Below are 22,611 nucleotides of genomic sequence, written 5' to 3'. Positions count from 1 at the left end.
ACACGCACACGCCAGTCAGTCCGGGCGTGTGCATTACAACCAGTATTGGCAAAGTCGCCACTGGCGCCCTGTGCTCTTCACAGATGAAAGCAGGTTCACACTGAGCACATGTGACAGACGTGACAGAGTCTGGAGACGCCGTGGAGAGCGATCTGCTGCCTACAACATCCTTCAGCATGACCGGTTTGGCAGTGGGTCAGTAATGGTGTGGGGTGGCATTTCTTTGGAGGGCCGCACAGCCCTGTGGAGGCCACAGACAATACTGAGCCTCATTTTGACTTGTTTTAAGGACATTGCATCAAAGTTGGATCAGCCTGTAGTGTGTTTTCCACTTTAATTTTGGGGTGACTCCAAATCCAGGCCTCCATTGGTTAATAAATTTGATTTCCATTGATGATTTTTGTGTGCTTTTGCTGTCAGCACATTCAATTTTGTACAGAAGTATTCAATGAGAATATTTCATTCATTCAGATCTAGAATGTGTTATTTGAGTGTTCCCTTTATTTTTTGAGCAGTTTATATTGAATGTCATTGACACAAGATATTCTTCCAAGAAACCACAAGAGGGCCCTGTTATAGTCGGTTTCTCCTACGAATGGTGACATCACTAATAACTGGAGCAGATTCCTGGAGGTTGGATTCACATAATAACAATAATAATCTTTTTATTTATATAGCGCCAACATATTCAGGTTTATTTTAATGAATGTTTGTGTTTTGCTTTTTTTGTTACAGTATCACATCTTAGTTATTCACCTTTTTTATTCCCCCCCCCCCGCCTTGTAGATCAATATGGATAATTTTACAAAAAGAGGCAAGATATGCAGATACTTGAAGCCAGGATGCTTTGACATATTCATCTGATGTACTGCATTAAATTTGGTTCCACTCATGTTCCAGTATTTTTAAATGCAAGCTTAGTGCTGCATCATGCCCAACCGAGCACTAGTGATACCAAATATGTAGTTTATTTATAAAATTTAATTTTTACAATAAAATAAAAAAATTTTATATCAATACTGTAAGGATTACACTTTGGGGTCTTTTTGCGTCCATCAGTTTTGGAGAGGTTTACAGGGCTGTGTAAGGCCTGGCTTTTTTTGCAGGATGAACTGTATTTTTTCTTGGAGTCATTTTTGAGTCTATTTAAACTTTTGATCTCTTTTTAGCTCACTTTTATAAGGCAAGGTGACCAAAAAAAAGCAATTGTGGCTTAGGACATTTATTTTTCATGGAATTCACCAAGTAAGTTATGTCACATAAGACTTTTATAATTCAGGTTGTTACGGATGTGACAATATTAAATATGTATAATTTTTTATTATTCTGTTTCCAGTATTAATGCAATTTAATCATGAAAAAAGTTTTTTTTCTCTTTATTTCCTTTTATTTTTCTAAAAAAAATTTTTTTATTTAGTCTGAGTTAGAGACTTAAAACTTTCTAATCAATGGTATGATAGACTGCAATACTTCTGATTTACAGATGTTATTACAACTGTCAACTGACCTTCAGCCTATTAGATTGTACTATTAGCAGTGCCCAATGGGCTTCCATAGTGGGAGACGTGGGTGACAGTGATGGGTGAGCGCGAGTGTGCTCAGCACTGCTCGATATTCGATTGGGCACTAGGGTGCTCGATTCAGTAGCGAGCAGTGCCAAGTATTGCGTGGTGCTCAGATCCCCGTAAGTGAATTATCTAAGCCAGGCGTCCTCTGGAAAAATGCTCACATTTGCCATTCACTTCCATTACGCTCGCTATTCGAGTTGACCACGTCCGACATGTTCGATTCAAGTACTGAGCATTTCACTGCTCGTTCAACACTAGTGGGCGATTATTAAACACTTATCACCATTGCATCTGGAATCATGTTGGTGCACTGTATCTAGAGGATTAAATGGTCGGAATTAGTGCCAGAACCACCCTGGCAATTACAGCAGTATGCCAGCTATATAATAATGACGGACCTAAAAATGTTTGGTGGTTACTAAAGGGATTAGTAATGGCCCATTTACACTGGCCAATTTCGGGGTATTAACAAGTGCCAATTTAATTTATTCAGGTGGATGAGTGATTGTGACGCGCCCCCTGGGCCCCTGTTGTGTAGCGTTGCGCACGCGGGGACTACCCGGAGCCGGATCTGATAGGGGTAGTAGTCCTCGTGGCGACGATCCGGTCCGTGCCCAGGGTGTCAAACCAAGTGGCAGAATTTAGTAGAAGATGTTATAGTGTTCGACTACGCCACCCGTTGAATGCGGTTATGAAGCCGCCGCTGCAGGGCAGACCGCTGAGGCCGGTGGTACAGTTGTGCAGCGTGGATAGTATAACCCCCAACGGGAGGGGTATGGCCTCAGGGCAGCGGACGTGGATGATGGGGATAGCAGAATTGCACACAGGCACCAGGAACCACTCAGAGACGGTGCGGTGTAGTTCAGGGTCTTTACTGGTGGCAAAGGTAGACCCTCCCGGGAGTACTGGCTAGCGATCGGGGCCTGGTCAGTCTGTGAGCAGATAGGATCTCCCCCGGCCAGGCGGAGTTGTAGGCCTCCCCGACTTATTGTACTCTCCCTGGCTACCTTGCTAGAAGCGGGTAAAAGTAGCCCACGTCCCTGAGTGTACCGTGTGGTGCTCACCCGTATGGCCGGTGACTCGGGGCCTTCTGGTAGCCTCCGCTCCACAACGGCGGTGCTGGTCCCTTGCGTGTGACCGTGCCTTCGGGTTTCTTGGCCAGAGGACCTGAAATCCCCTGCCGGTCGGTTTCTGCTGCTGGGTATGGATCAGTCCCCACTGCCCGGACTCCGTGTCCGGTGAGATCTCTTCAGTCAGGACGAGCTCTATAGCTTCCAGTCTCTGACCCCTTTTATCACTGCTCCCACATAGCTCCTGATCTTGCTCTCCCTGTATCTGCTCCACTCCAGACCAGACTGTGTCTCTGTCTGGGACTCCTCTTCTTCTCTCCTAACCCCGCCTCAGCCCCAGTTTATATAGGGGAAGTTCTTCCCCTCCCAGGACTGGGCAGGAAGTGTTGCATGCTTAGGGTTCCTGACCAGGAGACCTCCCACCTGCTCTCAGACGTAATATTGCTATTACTGTGGTAACCAGACCCCTGGGGTGCCACATTCCCCCCTAGTAAAATTTAGTACTCCGGGACTAAACATATTTTTGAAAACATAACAGGGTATAAACAGGAACAATACAATAAGGGAAAACACGTTAGGGCGGTCACAGCGTGTCCGCAACCGGGTGCAGTTTTTGAAGCAATAAGGGTGTCCATTTCACCAAAGAACAGGGAGCCGTAACCAGGTGGGGGTCTGTCCTACCCCGAGTCTTTAGCAGTCTTAGTCCATTCCTGGGTTACGCTCCAAACATATATACAAAGAATTCCGGTTAATCCACAAAAGACACCTATAAAATAACTGGAAAAACATAATTATTTACAAGCAACAGTAAACAGGTAAATACCAATAAAACAGTCTGAACACTTTAGATCCTCCAACGTACTGGCAACTGGCCTCTAGTGGCCCTAGTAGACCTACGGAGCTTACTGACCGGTCCTAAGCTACAGGGTGTAGGAGCTGTCAAAGGTAAGCTGGGCAGCTGTCTACGGGTTCTTTGGCTCACTAGGGGCACGGCAGGCTCACTATAAGCAGAGGGTCGATTCTCCTGGTCTGCTTGTGTGGGGTCTTCTGCCTCCTGGACCGGCTGCTCTTCCAGCTCTACCTGTTTTTCCGTAGGCACTTGGGATGCTGGCTGGAGGAAGGTGAGGACGGGTACCACAACAGCGCCATTTACTTGTGTCCAAGACCGAGGGAAGTCTCCGAGTACAGTACTGACCATTTCTTCCCTTTCCTCTGCGGGTCGAGGGTTTTCTTGATCTTCTTCAGGGTTTCGTAGCTGCTCGGGACACTTCTTCAGGTGATCTCGGGAGACAATGGCTGTGGTTTCTCCTCCATCCTTACTGATTGTGCAGATTTTTGGGTTTTCATGGCTTGATGGCAGTACGGTGTACGGGTCCTTCTCCCACTGGTCGTCCAACTTGTGGAGCCGTCTCTTCCTTTTCAAGACCTGCTCTCCAGGTACCAGGGGAACAGCGGGAGCATACTGGTTGTAAGTCTTCTCCTGTCTTTCTCTTGCTTGACAGAGACTTCGCTCAACGCTCTCCTGTACTTTCCGGTACTGCTGCTGCCTCTCTGTGTCCCAGTCTGCTTCTGGTGAAGTGTCCTCGGGTGTCAGGACTCCCATATCCAGATCAACAGGCAGCTTACCAGGTCTTGCTCTCATTAGGTAAGCCGGGGTACAGTTGGTAGAACCTACAGGGATGTGGTTGTATAGGTCCACCAGATCAGGCAGTTTCTCAGGCCACAGACTGCGTTCTTCCAGGGGCAACGTTTTCAGAAGGTCTATCACCACCTGGTTCATCTTCTCGCAGAGTCCATTGGTTTGCGGATGATAGGGTGTTGTTCTTATCTTCCGGCAGCCATACAGAGTGCAGAACTCCTGGAAGACTTCCGCTTCAAAGGCAGGTCCCTGGTCCGTCAGCACCTGCTCTGGGTGTCCGTGTGGACGGCAGAAGTGCTGCTGAAAGGCTCTAGCTGCTGTTTGAGCCGTTAAGTCCTTGACGGGGACTACAACCAAGAACCGGGAGTAGTGATCCACGATGGTTAACGCATAGACATAGCCACTTCTGCTGGGGGTCAGTTTTACATGATCCAAGGCTACCAGTTCCAACGGCTGCCTGGTGACGATGGACTGCAGGGGAGTCTTCTGACTGGCACGGTCCTTCCTTCTTAGGTTGCATGGGCCACAGTCTCTGCACCACCTCTCGATGGTTCCTCTCATGCCAACCCAGTGGAACCGCCCGCGCAGCAGGAACTCCAGCTTCTTCCATCCGAAGTGCCCAGCTCCGTCGTGGTATGCCTCCAGTACCATAGCCGCGTCTCTTCTTGGCACCACTACTTGCCAGATCAGTTCATGCGTCCGGGAGTTAACCATTCTACGGCACAACTTCCCCTTGTAAAGGAACAGTCGACTCTTCTCAGCCCACAGTTGCTTGGTTTCCTCCGGAGCGTCTGGGTCAAGGCGAGCATCTGGCTGAGTCAGCATCTCCTTCACCAGTCGGACGGCGGGGTCACTGTCTTGCGTTTCCGCCCAGTTGTAATGAGGTAAGGGGTTGAACGTAGCGGATTGCTTACCCCTTACACGGTGGGAATACTGGGTAGTCCCATGACGGTGGAACGCGGGGAGTTCAACTTTTTCCAGTTCCTCTGGATCTTCCCCTACGTCCGGTAGGTTTGGCATTCTGGACAAGGCATCCGCGTTGGTATTGGAGCGTCCTGCCCGGTATTTGATCGTGAATTCATAGTTGGACAGGCGGGCCATCCATCTCTGCTCCAGGGCACCGAGTCTTGCAGTGTCCAGGTGTGTCAACGGGTTGTTATCCGTGTACACGGTGAACCGGGAAGAGGCGAGGTAGTGCTTAAAGCGTTCGGTGACTGCCCACACCACTGCCAGGAACTCTAGCTTGAATGAGCTGTAATTCTCAGGGTTTCTTTCGGTGGGTCGCAGTTTTCGGCTGGCGTAAGCAATTACCCGTTCTCTCCCCTGCTGGATCTGGGACAGTACGGCTCCTAGCCCGATGTTACTTGCGTCGGTGTAGAGGATAAAGGGCTGGCTGTAATCAGGGTATGCCAGGATTTCATCCCCCGTGAGGGCCATCTTCAGCTGGCGGAAGGACTCTTCTTCCAGCTTCTCCATTCTGAAGGGCGGCTTCTGGTTCTTGGCCTTCCTGGACTGGCCTATCAGGAGGTCCTGCATAGGAGCTGCCTTTTTGGTGAAACCGGGAATGAATCTTCGGTAGTAGCCTACCAACCCGAGGAACTGCCGTACTTCCCTTACGCTGGAGGGTCTTGGCCATTCCTTAATCGCGGTGATCTTATCAGGGTCGGGAGCCACTCCGTCAGCACTCACCACGTGTCCCAGGTACTGCACTTTTGGTTTTAGCAGGTGACACTTCGACGGTTTCACCTTCAGACCGTAGTTTGCCAGGGCTTCAAACACTTCCGCCAGGTGTTTCAGGTGGTCCTCGTAGGTTTTGGAATAAACTATAACATCGTCCAGGTACAGCAGGACCGTCTCAAAGTTCCGGTGTCCCAGACAGCATTCCATCAATCGTTGGAAGGTTCCTGGTGCGTTGCAGAGTCCGAACGGCATGCAGGTAAACTCGCTAAGTCCCATCGGGGTGGTGAATGCGGTCTTCTCCCGGTCCGCCTCTGCTACAGGAACCTGCCAGTACCCGCTAGTGAGATCCAAAGTGGAGAAGAAGTTAGCAGATTTTAAAGCAGCCAAAGACTCCTCTATCCTTGGTAAGGGGTACGCATCTTTGTGTGTGATACGGTTGATTTTCCGGTAGTCTACACACATTCTCATGGTGTTGTCTTTTTTTTTAACCAAGACTAGTGGAGCTGCCCAGGGACTACAGCTATCCCTGATTACCCCAGCCTCCTTCATGTCTCTAAGCATCCCCTTGGCGTGTTGGTAGTGTGCAGGGGGTACGGGTCGGTATCTCTCCTTTATGGGAGGATGGTCTCCCGTGGGGATGTGGTGTTCTACCTCCTTTACTCGCCCGAAGTCTAACGGGTGTTTACTAAACACTCTCTCGTACTCTTGAACCACCCGATAGACTCCCTGTTTCTGGTGTGAGGGAGTGGAGTCAGTACCCAAATGTAGTTGCTGACACCAGTCCTCCATTTGTTGCTTAGAGCCGTTACCTTCCTCTGGTTGAGATGGAGGCAAGGGTTCCACGGCCTGTACAGAATTCTGGTTTATGGTGAACAATTTGGCTAGCGTGGCATACCGGGGCAGGTGTACTTCTCTCTCCCCGATATTTATGATGCGAACGGGCACCCTCCCATGGCGTACATCGACCACCCCCCGTGCTGTCAAAATGGTGGGCCTACTGTCTGAGTAGACTGGTTCCACCATTGCCTGGTAATCTCTACCTCTCAGACCAATAGCTGCCCGGCACCAAATCATCATTTCACTTTTCGGGGGCATGGCAATAGGGAAAGGGTCACACATTCTCACGCTACCAATCTCACCACCGGAGAGTTCCACCTGTTGCCGTCGCATCAGTGCCCGGATCTCTTTTTGGAGCACTCGCTGCTGGCCGGAACTGGCGTTCTTGGCAACCTGCTGTAAAATGAGAATCACCTCTGCAAGACAATTTTCAATCACATTAGTTCCTAGAGTTATCTTTGGGTGACTCTCGCGCTTGTCAATGTCCACAATGATCAGTCCCTGTGCTGCCAGTTCGACTTTACCGATTTTAATGGTCATCTCTTTAAATCCGATCTGTGGCACGGGCTGACCATTGCTGGCGATGATACTCAAGTCGTCGTCAGGGTAGCGGGTTATATCCGAGTCATTCCAGTACTGCTTGAAGAGCACGTACGGGATGGTGGTGACCTGTGACCCGGTGTCCAGTAGGGCACTCATAGGAATGCCATCCAGTACCACAGGCAAGACTGGACGTCCTCCCACGTATTTGTCACGCCAGTTCGATGGGCCTGGTGATCTTATTCCTAGGGGTTGGCCCTCTACCCCCAGGTTGTGCCAGTTTAAAGGACAGTACCTTGCCATATGTCCGGGTTGATTGCAGCGGCGGCAGATGGGTTGTCCGTCCTTGTTGTATCGGTCGCTGGGTTTTCCTCTGGCCGGTGGGGTCCTCCTTGGTCGGCGCCACGGGATGTCCTCCGGTCCGGATGCCAGCTGGATCTTCCCTGGAGTAGAAACCTGTAAAGACTGCACAGTTCGGGTTAGCGCAGCAACGCTTTTAGTTAGCTCTTGGACCTGATGGTGCAGGTCTGTAGCCGGGTCATTGTTTAAAGCCTGCGCATCAGCTCCCACAGGCCCTGCCGACAAGGGCGCCGTCTCCTGGTGGTAAGTGGTAGTAGGGCGTCTGTGGGTCACAGCGCCACCTGGTGCCGGTTCTCGGAGCACCCGGATGGCTCTGTCCTTGAACTGTGCAAAGTCCAGATGAGGGTCCTGTAAGGCCATTGCCCGCAACTGGGTTCGGTGGGCATTGCAATGTAGACCCTCTATAAATTGTTCAGTCAACAGCTTGTCTTCGTTTCCCACGCCGTCAGGGTCGGCCTGCTTAATGGCTCTCAGGGCCTCTTGTAGTTAGTGCAAAGTCCCTTATATTCTCATGTGCTCGCTGCTTGCACCCGTAGAATCTAAGCTTGATCTCGGCTGAGGTACGGGTATCAAAGGTGTCCTTCAGCCGGGCTAGTATCTCTGCGACAGTCCTCCTCCTCCCGAGTGGCCAGGACTTTACCTCCCTTTGGGCTGCCCCTGTTAATTGAGCCACCAGGATGCTCTCTTTTTGCTCCTCTGTGAGGGGGTACACCTGGAAGAGGCTATCCAGCCTTTCTCTGAAGTCATTTAGGGTATGTGACTCCCCTGAGTACTGGGGTAGCCAGGCTGCCCCCGGGATATAGGGCATAGTGAAAGGCATGACCGCAGCAGCGGTGGCGCTGGCGGTGGCTGTGAAGCTCTCCTCTGTATCCGACATCCTCCTCCCCCCTAGTGGACCGTGGCCTACCTTGCGATGATCCTCTTCCGTAGGCCGCGGCTCCGCAGTCGATCGTCAGGGTTGAGGACCTTCCGTCGCGCTCCTGTGACGTCGGCGTCTGCTGGGCTCCTTCCAGGACCTTACGCAACGTCCGGACGTGAGGCGGAGCTTCAGTTCTCGCGCGCTTTCGGAGACCACGCCCCTCTTCTTCCCGCGCGGCGTCCTCAAGATGGCGTCCAATGGGGGGAAAACTCCACGGATGGCGGGAAGAAGGCAGAAGATGGCGTCGGATGGCGGGAAAACTCCACGGATGGCGGGAATCCTCACCACAGGTAAGTTTAACAGTTTTTTTTTTTTTTTTTTCAGGCACGCAGTACCGGGTGGTTGCGGGCACGGAATCCTGCCGACTACGCCAAAGTTGACGCGCCCCCTGGGCCCCTGTTGTGTAGCGTTGCGCACGCGGGGACTACCCGGAGCCGGATCTGATAGGGGTAGTAGTCCTCGTGGCGACGATCCGGTCCGTGCCCAGGGTGTCAAACCAAGTGGCAGAATTTAGTAGAAGATGTTATAGTGTTCGACTACGTCACCCGTTGAATGCGGTTATGAAGCCGCCGCTGCAGGGCAGACCGCTGAGGCCGGTGGTACAGTTGTGCAGCGTGGATAGTATAACCCCCAACGGGAGGGGTATGGCCTCAGGGCAGCGGACGTGGATGATGGGGATAGCAGAATTGCACGCAGGCACCAGGAACCACTCAGAGACGGTGCGGTGTAGTTCAGGGTCTTTACTGGTGGCAAAGGTAGACCCTCCCGGGAGTACTGGCTAGCGATCGGGGCCTGGTCAGTCTGTGAGCAGATAGGATCTCCCCCGGCCAGGCGGAGTTGTAGGCCTCCCCGACTTATTGTACTCTCCCTGGCTACCTTGCTAGAAGCGGGTAAAAGTAGCCCACGTCCCTGAGTGTACCGTGTGGTGCTCACTCGTATGGCCGGTGACTCGGGGCCTTCTGGTAGCCTCCGCTCCACAACGGCGGTGCTGGTCCCTTGCGTGTGACCGTGCCTTCGGGTTTCTTGGCCAGAGGACCTGAAATCCCCTGCCGGTCGGTTTCTGCTGCTGGGTATGGATCAGTCCCCACTGCCTCGGACTCCGTGTCCGGTGAGATCTCTTCAGTCAGGACGAGCTCTATAGCTTCCAGTCTCTGACCCCTTTTATCACTGCTCCCACATAGCTCCTGATCTTGCTCTCCCTGTATCTGCTCCACTCCAGACCAGACTGTGTCTCTGTCTGGGACTCCTCTTCTTCTCTCCTAACCCCGCCTCAGCCCCAGTTTATATAGGGGAAGTTCTTCCCCTCCCAGGACTGGGCAGGAAGTGTTGCATGCTTAGGGTTCCTGACCAGGAGACCTCCCACCTGCTCTCAGACGTAATATTGCTATTACTGTGGTAACCAGACCCCTGGGGTGCCACAATTGTTTACTAGACTGTTTACATAAGCAGAAGAGCAATTTGGGGGACAAAAGGATCACTAATATGATCATTCTGTACCCATATGTAGTACTTTATCGGTTTCATGTCCCTTATTTATATGGGAATATATGCTGCCCATATTATTTTTATTCCCAGCATGCAAATTAAGTCACTTGGTTAACGAGGGTTTTGCTAGTTTCTTGGGTGACTGCTGGCATCTTTACATGGGCAAGTAAATGGTAACGAGGGTTCCCATAAACACTTGTTCACCGATTATCATCTTCTCTATCAGGATATTTGGGAAGCCCAACTATAATGTCTAACTGTATTCTGATAGCAGATAACTATAAGCAATAGACACAAAATCCATAAGTGTGTCTAACAACATAAAATGTCATTAACACAAGATATTCTTCCAGGAAACCACAAGAGGGCGTTGTTACTGTGGATTTCTCCTACAAATGGTGAGATCAGAAATAAATGGCACAGAAGCCTACAGGTTCGGTTCACATATTCAGGTTTATTTTAATGATCTTTGCTTTTTTTATTGCTGCACCATGGCCTATTCATTCACATTTTTTACCCCCCCCCCCCCCATGCAGAGTAATATGAATTATTTTAAAGAAACAGGTTAAGATATGCAGATGCAAGAAGCCAGGATGCTGTGTATTCTTCTGATGCACTGACCTATAATGGGGTCCATTCTGGTTATACAACCAAATTTACAACTATTTATGCCATATGGAGAATGCTGAAACTGAAAACAAAATGGCAAAATGTGTTTTTCTTTTGTTACATCACTTAAAAAATAATTAAAGAATCAGATCAGAAAGTCATATGAACCAAAAATGGTACCAAGAGAAACTACAGCTTGTACTGCAAAATACAAGCCCTCATTCAAGACTATCGACCAAAAAGTAAAAAAAAGGCTATGGATTTGAAAATAAGTGCAAATTTTTTTGCAAAAATTTTTAAGCAGTAAAGCAATAAAACGTATAGGAGCTTGGCATCACCATACTGACCTGTAGAATAAAGTTACCAGATCATTTTAATCCACTGTAAATAGAAAACTCGTAAAACAACATTTTTTTCTTTATTTCACCACACTAAGATTTCCGCCCCCCATTTTTGGGTACAATCTACAGTAAAATGAATGGTGTCTTTGAAAAATACAACCTGTACCGCAAAAACAAGCCCTCATACATCTATGTGGAAGGAAAAAAAATTAGAGCTATTGGAAGGCTGTTACGGATCCGGGTGGTGGAACCTCTATGCTGCGGTGCAAGGAGGGACCAGAGGGGCGTAACTAGGCATCAACTCGGACTGACCAAGGTCGCATGGCGGCTCAGTCGACTCCGTGAACCAGGGAAGGACCGAGCAGAGGGACCAGGTGCTACTCTGGGCCAGTCCTTGTATGAGAGCAGGTGACTCCCACGGGTCAGAAGGCAGGGACTGACCGGTACAGCAGATGAGCACGGCAGGCAGGTAGACGGGCAGGTAGGCACGGCAGGTAAAGACTCCGGATAAGCAGACTGGCCAGGCCCATAGACAGACTGACGGGCTGGGCTGTGAGCAGACTGTCGGGCTGGACTGGTAGTCAGGCTGGCGGACTGGTAGTCAGGCTGGCGGACTGGTAGTCAGGCTGGCGGGCTGGACTGATAGTCAGGCTGGCGGGCTGGACTGGTAGTCAGGCTGGCGGGCTGGACTGGTAGTCAGGCTGGCGGGCTAGACTGGTAGTCATGCTGGCAGCGGGACCTGAGGGCTGAAGCAGAGTAAGTAAACAGAGCTACAACCTTGCACGGACACCTCAATTTTGGAGGAGGTGCCTTTTATATGAGAAGTCCTCCGGCCATTGGCCGGGGACTCCTTAGGACGGCGAGCACAGCCCCAAGAGGGAGGGAGTGCGCGCCCTAAGCACAGTGCTCGGGAAGCTGCGCGCCGGCAGCAGCAGGAGAGACAGAAGACGCCGGGCCAGGAGCGCAGCGGTAAGGGGGACGGCGTCTCTGCCTGTCAGGGGGCAGAGACGCCGATGCTACAAAGGCGAGGCAGGAAAAACAAAAAAAATTAAGTGAGAATGGCTGTGTCTCCAGGGGGTCAGTATGCATGTCCTCATATGTTTATATAATATGCGTGTGTATCATCTGTGTTATTTCTGTACGTCATGTTCATGTTAAACACACATGTAGTGCATATGTATTGCATGTGTAACGCCTGTGTGTGTAACATTTATATATATCATGTGTGTAATGTCCGTCTGTATAACATTTATATATATCGCGCGTGTAATACCGGTCTATGGGTAACATTTATATGTATCGTGTGTGTAATGTCCATGTGTGTAACATTTATATGTATCACGTGAGTAATATCAGTCTATGTGTAACATCTACAGTTGAAACCAGAAGTTTACATATAGTGGGTACGGAAAGTATTCAGACCCCTTTAAATTTTTCACTCTTTGTTTCATTGCAGCCATTTGGTAAATTCTAAAAAGTTCATTTTTTTCTCATTAAAGTACACTCTGCACCCCATCTTGACTGAAAAAAACAGAAATGTAGAAATTTTTGAAAATGTATTAAAAAAGAAAAACTGAAATATCACATGGTCATAAGTATTCAGACCCTTTACTCAGCCACTCATATTTAAGTCACATGCTGTCCATTTCCTTGTGATCCTCCTTGAAATGGTTCTACTCCTTCATTGGAGTCCAGTCGTGTTTAATTAAACTGATAGGACTTGATTTGGAAAGGTACACACCTGTCTATTTAAGACCTCACAGCTCACAGTGCATGTCAGACCAAATGAGAATCATGAGCTCAAAAGAACTGCCCAAGGAGCTCAGAGACAAAATTGTGGCAAGGCACAGATCTGGCCAAGGTTATAAAAGAATTTCTGCATTACTCAAGGTTCCTAAGAGCACAGTGGCCTCCATAATCCTTAAATGGAAGAAGTTTGGGACCACCAGAAGTCTTCCTAGACCTGGCTGTCCAGCCAATCTGAGCAATCGTGGGAGAAGAGCCTTGGTGAGAGAGGTAAAGAAGAACCCCAAGATCACTGTGACTGAGCACCAGAGATGCAGTAGGGAGATGGGAGAAAGTTCCACAAAGTCAACTATCACTGCAGCCCTCCACCAGTCAGGCCTTTATGGCAGAGTGGCCCGACGGAAGACTCTCCTCAGTGCAAGACATATGAAAGCCCTCATAGAGTTTGCTCAAAAACACATGAATGACTCCCAAACTATGAGAAATAAGATTCTCTGGTCTGATGAGACAAAGATAGAACTTTTTGGTGATAATTCTAAGCGGTATGTGTGGAGAAAACCAGGCATGCTCATCACCTGCCCAATACAATCCCAACAGTGAAACATAGTGGTGGCAGCATCATGCTATGGGGGTGTTTTTCAGCTGCAGGGACAGGACGACTGGTTGCAATTGAAGGAAACATGAATGCGGCCAAGTACAGAGATATCCTGGATGAAAACCTCTTCTAGAGTGCTCTCGGCCTCAGACTTGGCAGAAGGTTCACCTTCCAACAAGACAATGACCCTAAGCACACAGCTAAAAGTGGCTTCAGAACAACTCTGTGACCATTCTTGACTGGCCCAGCCAGAGCCCTGACCTAAACCCAATTGAGTATCTCAGGAGAGACCTGAAAATGGCTGTCCACCAATGTTCACCATCTAACCTGACGAAACTGGAGAGGATCTGCAAGGAAGAATAGCAGAGGATCCCCAAATCCAGGTGTGAAAAACTTGTCGCATCATTCCCAACAAGACTCATGGCTGTACTAGCTCAAAACGGTGCTTCTACTCAACACTGTGCAAAGGGTATGAATACTTAGGACTATGTGATATTTCAGTCTTGTTTTTTTTAATAAATTTGCAAAAATTCTACATTTCTGAACTTTTTAGAATTTACCGAATGGCTGCAATGAAACAAAGAATGAAAAATTTAAAGGGGTCTGAATACTTTCCGTACCCACTGTACACTATATAAAAAGACACATGCATGTTTTTCTCAATATCTGACATGAAATCAGAATAAACCTTTCCCGTTTTAGGTCAATTAGGATTACCATAATTTTTAATATTTGCCAAATGCCAGAATAATGATAGAGATAATGTTTTAAGGTATTTTTATTACTTACTGCAAAGTCAAAAGTTTACATACATTTAATTAGTATTTGGTACCATTGCCCTTAAACTGATTGACTTGGGTCAAACGTTTGGGATTTCCTTCCACAAACTTCTCACAATAGTTGGTCGGAATTTGGGACCATTCCTCCTGACAAAACTGGTGTAACTGATCTAGGTTTGTAGGTCACCTTGCTCGCACCTGCCTTTTCAGCTTTCCCATACATTTTCAATAGGACTGAGATCAGGGCTTTGTGATGGCCACTCCAAAACATTGACTTAAGCCACTTTGTTGCCATTTTGGCAGTATGCTTCGGGTCATTGTGCATTTGGAAGACCCATTTCCGCCCAAGCTTTAACTTCCTGGCTGATGTCTTGAGATGTTGCTCCAGTATTGCGACATAATCTTTTTTCATGATGCCATCTGTTTTGTGAAGTGCACCAGTCCCTCCTGCAGCAAAACAACCCCACAACATGATGCTGCCATCCCCGTATTTCACAGTTGGGATGGTGTTCTTAGGCTTCCAAGCTTCTCCCTTTTTCCTCCAAACATAACGATGGTCATTATGCCCAAAAAGTTCAATTTAGTTTAATCAGACCACAGGACATGTCTCCAAAAATTAAGGTCTTTGTTCCTGTGTGCATTTGCAAACATTAATCTGGCTTTTTTATGTTTCTTTTGGAGTAATGGCTTCTTCCTGACAGAGTGGCCTTTTGGTCCATGTTGATACAGTACTCGTTTCACTGTGGTTATTGACACAATCTTACCAGCTTCCGCCATCATCTTCACAAGGTCTTTTGCTTTAGTCCTTGGGTTCAGATGCACGTCGGACCAAAGCACGGTCCTCTATGACACAGAACCCGTCTCCTTCCTGAGCGGTATGATGGCTGGACATTCCCATCTTGTTTGTACTTGCGTATAATTGTTTGTACACATGAAGGAGGCAACTTCAGGTATCTTGAAATTGTACCCAAGGATGAGCCAGACTTGTGCAAGTCCACAATTCTTTTCCTGATATCTTGGCTGATTTCTTTAGATTTCCCCTTGATGCTACACAAAGAAGCAGTGTGTTTCAGGTGTGCAATAAAATAAATCCACAGGTGTGTCTCTAATTAACTCAGATGTTGCCAAAAAAACAGAAGCTTCCAAACACATGACGTCATCATATGGGCAGTCCAGAATTGTTTAAAGGCATAGTAACGTTAGTGTATGTAAACTTTTGACTTTGCAGTAAGTTATAAAAATGCCTTAACCCCTTAATAACATCTGACGTACTAATACGCGTCTGTGCCCTGGGACTTAAGAGCCAGACCCGTATTACTACGTCATCGCGATCGCGCGCGCACACAGGCTGTGCGGGCGCGATCGCCGCCGGGTGTCAGCTGATTGTCACAGCTGACACCCGGTACTATGTGCAGGGAGCGGTCCTGCACCGCTCCCAGCACATTAACCCCTGCGATGCTGCGATCGAAGTCGATCGCGGCATTGCGGGGGCAAGGGGAGGTGATCGCCGATACTCACCTCCTCTTCCGGCTTCCAACGCAGTCTGCAAAGGCTTCCCGGGTGTTGCCATGACGACCCGATGTCGTCATGACAACATCCGGGTCACCAGACAGCAGGAAGATTGTTTGGACATGCGCAGTGCATCTCCAAACAATCTTCACACTGTGCACCGCTGACAGCCTGCATGGCATAGGGATGGTGCTGCATTCCTGTGCCATGCAGGCGATCAGAGAAAAAAAAGTGAAAGTCCCAGAGTGGGACAAAGTAATAAAGTGTAAAAACTGTCTGAAAGTGGAGAAAAAAAAAAAAAAAAAAAAATTGCAAAAATATAAAAAAAAAATAAAAAAAATAATCCACCAAAAATAAAAATATAATGTACCCATCAATAAATATTATTATAAGAAAAAAAAAAAAAAACAATAAAAGTACACATAATTGGTATCGCCGCGTCCGGAACAACCTGACCTATAAAACTGTCCCACTAGTTAACCCCTTCAGTGAACACGGTAAAAAAAAAACCGAAGCAAAAAACAATGCTTTATCACCATACCGCCAAACAAAAAGTGGAATAACACGCGATCAAAAAGACGCATATAAATAAAAATGGTACCGCTGAAAACGTCATCTCGTCCCGCAAAAAACAAGCCACCATACAGCTCCATCAGCCGAAAAATAAAAAAGTTATAGCTCTCAGAATAAAGCGATGCTAAAAAATATTTTTTTCTATAAAATAGCTTTTATTGTGTATAAGCGCCAAAACATAGAAAAATGATACAAATGTGTTACCGCTGTAAACGTACTGACCCGAAGAATAAAGCTACCTCATCAATTTTACCACACGCGGAACAGAATTAAAAAAAAAACAAAAAAAAAACAATTCCTAAATTGTTGTTTTTTGTTTATTCTGCCTCCCAAAAATCGGAATAGAAAGCGATCAAAAAATGTCACGTGCCTGAAAATGGCACCAATAACAACGTCAAGTCATCCCGCAAAAAATGAGCCGTCACATGACTGTCTGCCAAAATCTGGAAAAATTATAGCTCTCAAAATATGGCGATACAAAAACTAGATTTTACAAAAAATGCGTCTTTTAGTGTGTGACAGCTGTCAGTCATAAAAACCCCATATGATTCTGGCATTGCTGTAATCACACCGACCTGAAGAATAAAGTCGTCTAATCACTTATACCGCACAAGGAACGGCATCAAAAATAAACTCTTAGGATTGGGCTAGGGTTAGGGCTGGGTTTGGGGCTAGGGTTGTGCTGGGGCTAGGGTTGTGCTGGGGCTAGGGTTGTGCTGGGGCTAGGGTTGTGCTGGGGTTAGGGTTGTGCTAGGGCTAGGGTTGTGCTAGGGTTAGGGTTGTGCTAGGGTTAGGGCTGGGGTTGAGATTTATTTCAAAAGTAAGAAAAAAAGATGACGATATGGCGACTAGTGTTGAGAGCAAGTGCTCGCTACTTGAGTTTGCATCGGGTGCTCTGGTATGCATTGAGTATCGTGGGTATTTGAGTGACATGCTCGAGTCTCTGCCCCATATGCTTCGCGGCCAAAAAAACTTTACGGGATTGCCTGCCATGCACGAGCGATCCCCGCATGTTTTTTTTGGGGTGTCTAATAACCGTGAAACATGCGGAGCAGGGACTCGAGCATGTCACTCGAGCACACGCTGTACATGGTGCATACCTGAGTACCCGATGCAAACTCAAGTAGCGAGCACTTGCGCTCAAGAATAATGACAACTTATTCAATATGATGACCTAATGTAAACAAATTCTGTGCCGTACCTCTGGGTTCAAAATGTTCACTATACACCTTAATAAAATCCTTGAGGGGTATAGTTTCCAAAATGGGGACGCTCCACTGTTTAGGCACATCACGGGCTCTCCAAACGCGACATGGTGTCCGCTAACGAATTGAATGGAAAATCGGCTCAAATTGTTAGCGGACGCCATGTTGCGTTTGGAGAGCCCCTGTGTGCCCAAACATTGGAGCTCCCCCACAAGTGACCCCATTTTGGAAACTAGACCCCCCAAGGCACCTATCTAGATGCATAGTGAGCACTTGGAACCCTCAGGTGCTTCACAAATTGATTCGCAAAAATGAAAAAGTGAAAAAAAAACCACAACATTTATATAGATCGTGCATGTAATGTCCGCCTGTGTATTATCTATATGTATCGCGTGTGTAATGTCCGTCTGTGTGTAACATTTATATGTATCGTGTGTTTAATGTCCGTGTGTGTAACATTTATATACAGTCATGGCCGAAAGTGTTTACACCCTTGAAATTGTTCCAGAAAATGAAGTATTTCTCCCAGAAAATTATTGCAATTACACATCTTTTCTTCTACACATGTTTATTTCTTGTGAGTGTATTGGAAAAAAAAAAAAAAAGAGAAAAAAAGGCAAATTGGACATAATTTCACACAAAATCTCAAAAATGGGCCGGTCAAAATTGTTGGCAATTTCAATTTAATATTTGGTTGCACACCCTTTGGAATAAATAACCGCAATCAGTCGCTTCCTATAACCATCAAGAAGTTTCTTACACCTCTCAACTGGGATTTTGGACAACTCTTCTTTTGTAAAGTGCTCCAGGTCTCTCATATTTGAAGGGTGCCTTCTCCCAACAGCAATTCTAAGATCTCTCCACAGGTGATCAATGGGATTTAGATCCGGACTCATTGCTGCCACTTCAGAACTCTCCAGCGCTTTGTTTCCATCCATTTCTAGGTGCTTCTTGAAGCATGTTTGGGGTTATTCTCCTCCTGGAAGACCCATGACCTAGGACGCAAACCGAGCTTTCTGACACTGGGCACTACATTACCACGCAAAATCAGTTGGTAATCTTCAGATATTATGATGCCTTGAACACAAAGCACCCAGTGCCAGAGGCAGCAAAATAATCCCAAACCATCTTTGAACCTCCACCATATTTGACTGCACGCAAGGGCTGCTTTTCTTTGTAGACCTCATTCCATTTTTGGTAAACAGTAGAATGATGTACTTTACCAAAAAGCTCTATCTTGGCCTCATCTGCCCACAAAGATGCTTTCCCGGAAGGATTTTAGGTTACTCACGTACATTTTGGGAAATCGCAGTCTAGCTTTTCATGACTCTGTGTAAGCAGTGGGGTCCTCCTGGGTCTCCTGTCATAGCATTTCATTCAGAATATCGACAGATAGTTCGCACTGACACTGATGCACCCTGAGTCTGCAGGACAGCTTGAATTTCTTTGGAACTTGATTGGGGCTGCTTATCCACCATCCAGACAATCCTGTGTTGCAACCATTCATTAATTTTTCTCTGTCGTCCACATTCGGGGAGATTAGCTACAGTGCATGGGTTGTAAGCTTCTTGATTATGTTGCGCACTGTGGACAAAGGAACATCAAGATATCTGGAGATGGACTTGCAACCTTGAGATTATTGATTTTGTTCAACAATTTTGGTTCTCAAGTCCTCAGACAGTTCTCTTCTCTTTCAAGTCTTCATGCTTAGTGAGGCACAAACAGACACACAATGCAAAGATTCAGTCAACTTCTCCCCTTTTTATCTGGTTTCAAGTGTAACGTTCATATTGCCCACACCTGTTACTTGCCACAGGTGAGTTTGACCGAGCATCACTTGCTTGAAACAAAGTTGTTTACTCACAATTTTGGAAAGGTGCCGACAATTTTGTCCAGCCCATTTTTTGGGTTTAGTGTGAAATTATGTCCAACTTGCCTTCTTTTCTCAGTTTTTTTTGTGTTTTTCCAATACACACAAAGGAAATAAACAAATATGTAAGAAAACATGTGTAATTGCAATATTATTGGGAGAAATACTTCATTTTCTGAAACAATTTCAAGGGTGCCAACATTTTCGGCCATGACTGTATATCATGTGTGTAATATCCGTCCGTGTATCATATATATGTTTTGTGTGTGTAATATCTGTGAGTGTGTAACATTTATATGTATCGCGTGTGTAATATCAGTGTTTAACATTCATATGTATTGTTTGTGTAATATCAGTCTGTGTGTAAAATTTATATAGATCGTTTGCGTAATGTCCGTGTTTAACATTTATATATATTGTGTGAGTAATATCCGTCTGTGTGTAACATTTATATGTGGCTAAAATTTATATATACAGTTCAGACCAAAAGTTTGGACACACCTTCTCATTTAAAGATTTTTCTGTATTTTCATGACTTTGAAAATTGTACATTCATACTGAAGGCATCAAAACTATGAATTAACACATGTGAAATTATATACTTAACAAAAAAGTGTGAAACAACTGAAAATATGTCTTATATTCTAGGTTCTTCAAAGTTGCCACCTTTTGCTTTGATGACTGCTTTGCACACTCTTGGCATTATCTTGATGAGCTTCAAGAGGTAGTCATCGGAAATGGTCTTCCAACAATCTTGAAGGAGTTCCCAGAGATGCTTAGCACTTGTTGGCCCTTTTGCCTTCACTCTGCGGTCCAGCTCACCCCAAACCATCTCGATTGGGTTCAGGTCTGGTGACTGTGGAGGCCAGGTCATCTGGCGGAGCACCCCATCACTCTCCTTCTTGGTCAAATAGCCCTTACACAGCCTGGAGGTGTGTTTGTGGTCATTGTCCTGTTGAAAAATAAATGATGGTCCAACTAAACGCAAACCGGATGGAATAGCATGCCGCTGCAAGATGCTGTGGTAGCCATGCTGGCTCAGTATGCCTTCAATTTTGAATAAATCCCCAACAGTGTCACCAGCAAAGCACCCCCACACCATCACACCTCCTCCTCCAGGCTTCACGATGGGAACCAGGCATGTAGAGTCCATCCATTCACCTTTTCTGCGTCGCACAAAGACACGGTGGTTGGAACCAAAGATCTCAAATTTGGACTCATCAGACCAAAGCACAGATTTCCACTGGTCTAATGTCCATTCCTTGTGTTCTTTAGCCCAAACTTGTATCTTCTGCTTGTTGCCTGTCCTTAGCAGTGGTTTCTTAGCAGCTATTTTACCATGAAGGCCTGCTGCACAAAGTCTCCTCTTAACAATTGTTGAAGAGATGTGTCTGCTGCTAGAACTCTGTGTGGCATTGACCTGGTCTCTAATCTGAGCTGCTGTTAACCTGCGATTTCTGAGGCTGGTGACTCGGATAAACTTATCCTCAGAAGCAGAGGTGACTCTTGGTCTTCCTTTCCTGGGGCGGTCCTCATGTGAGCCAGTTTCTTTGTAGTGCTTGATGGTTTTTGCAACTGCACTTGGGGACACTTTCAAAGTTTGCCCAATTTTTCGGACTGACTGACCTTCATTTCTTAAAGTAATGATGGCCACTCGTTTTTCTTTACTTAGCTGCTTGGTTCTTGCCATAATACAAATTCTAACAGTCTATTCAGTAGGACTATCAGCAGTGTATCCATCTGACTTCTGCACAACACAACTGATGGTCCCAACCCCATTTATAAGGCAAGAAATCCCACTTATTAAACCTGACAGGGCACACCTGTGAAGTGAAAACCATTTCCGGTGACTACCTCTTGAAGCTCATCAAGAGAATGCCAAGAGTGTGCAAAGCAGTCATCAAAGCAAAAGGTGGCTACTTTCAAGAATCTAGAATATAAGACATATTTTCAGTTGTTTCACACTTTTTTGTTAAGTATATAATTCCACATGTGTTAATTCATAGTTTTGATGCCTTCAGTGTGAATGTACAATTTTCAGTCATGAAAATACAGAAAAATCTTTAAATGAGAAGGTGTGTCCAAACTTTTGGTCTGTACTGTATATCGTGTGTAACATCTGTGTGTGTAATATTTATATATATCGTGTGTGCAATATCCGTCTGTGTATCATCTATATGTATAGTGTGTAATGCTTGTCTGTGTGTAACACTTCTATGTACAGCGTGTATTGTCTGTAACATTTACATGTATCGCGTGTGTAACCTCTGTGTGTGTCAATTCTATGAAGTGTAATGTCAGTCTATAACATTTATATGTATCGTGTGTCATCTGTCTGTGTTTAATACATGTATCGTGTAATGTTCATCTGTTTTCACACATATCTATGAAGTGTGTAATGTCCGTGTGTAACAATATGTATCATGTAGTAGTGACATGTATCTTGTATAATGTAAGCAATGTCTATGGTCATTTTATGTGTGTGTACATACGTTATACATACATTCCCACAGAAGTATATGTATAGAGTGTGTGTGTGTGTGTGTGTGTGTGTGTGTGTGTGTGTGTGTGTGTGTGTGTGTCAGTCAGTCAGTCAGTCTATAACGTCGGGGGAGACGCTTGTGGTCGCGGCTCTGGTGAGGACACCGCCGGCCCCCTGCACGTCCGCGGCCCCGCTGCTCCTCCTCACTCCCCGGCCCTCGCTGATGACGGCCGGCGGCCGTGATGAATGACTGACTCTTCGTCATTGTGATGCGACCACAGCTCTTCCCAGACAGGCCGGGAGGAGGCGCCGGCTCCGGAGTGACATCTTCCCCCAGGCTTGTGTGTGGCAGCGTCGTCTTTGTGTGATCCTCGCCCCTGGAGAAGATGCAGCCGCTCCAGACCTTCAGCTACCCGGAAGTGGCCCGAGATGAGAGCGCAGTGAGTGCAGAGCGCCGGGCACGTGTGCTGGTGATCCCGTGTGCTGGGACACGCTGCACGGTGCCGGAAAGTGCTCAGTCACTTCCTTGTGGCCCGGTGTCCTATCACTATAGACATGCTGGAGATGGGGCCGGCTAGTAATACATGTCGGTAGCCATGGTGCCGGTGTGGATAGAGCCTTAGCCCACAATGCAGCAATCACACAGGTTTGCCACCACTCCCTATGGGGTGTGATCCGATGTGGAATAAGTGTCAGCACCTTCCAGGGAATGCCCAGTCATCATCTCCCCTGGCACCTTCCAGGGAATGCCCAGTCATCATCTGCCCTGGCACCTTCCAGGGGATGCCCAGTCATCATCTGCCC

At 46.9% G+C, this 22,611-nt stretch overlaps 1 protein-coding gene across 1 annotated transcript in view; it reads left to right on the top strand.

Moving 5' to 3' along the window:
* The first annotated feature begins 21,965 nt into the window (after positions 1–21,965).
* The window catches only part of PREP (prolyl endopeptidase), a 136,630-nt gene continuing 135,984 nt past the window's right edge, over positions 21,966–22,611 (top strand). Inside the window, exon 1 of the mRNA XM_073675775.1 lies at positions 21,966–22,247. Coding sequence (XP_073531876.1) covers positions 22,194–22,247 — 54 coding nt within the window. The 5' untranslated portion in view covers positions 21,966–22,193. The remainder of the gene's footprint in view (positions 22,248–22,611) is intronic.

The sequence above is a fragment of the Phyllobates terribilis genome, unplaced genomic scaffold (genome assembly GCF_046119375.1).
Source record: "Phyllobates terribilis strain yellow unplaced genomic scaffold, ASM4611937v1 Scaffold_3__8_contigs__length_932513732, whole genome shotgun sequence".
NCBI classification, from domain to species: Eukaryota; Metazoa; Chordata; class Amphibia; order Anura; family Dendrobatidae; genus Phyllobates; species Phyllobates terribilis.
Note: the sequence above shows the minus strand (reverse complement) of the source record. Positions and strands in the feature narration are given on the sequence as shown.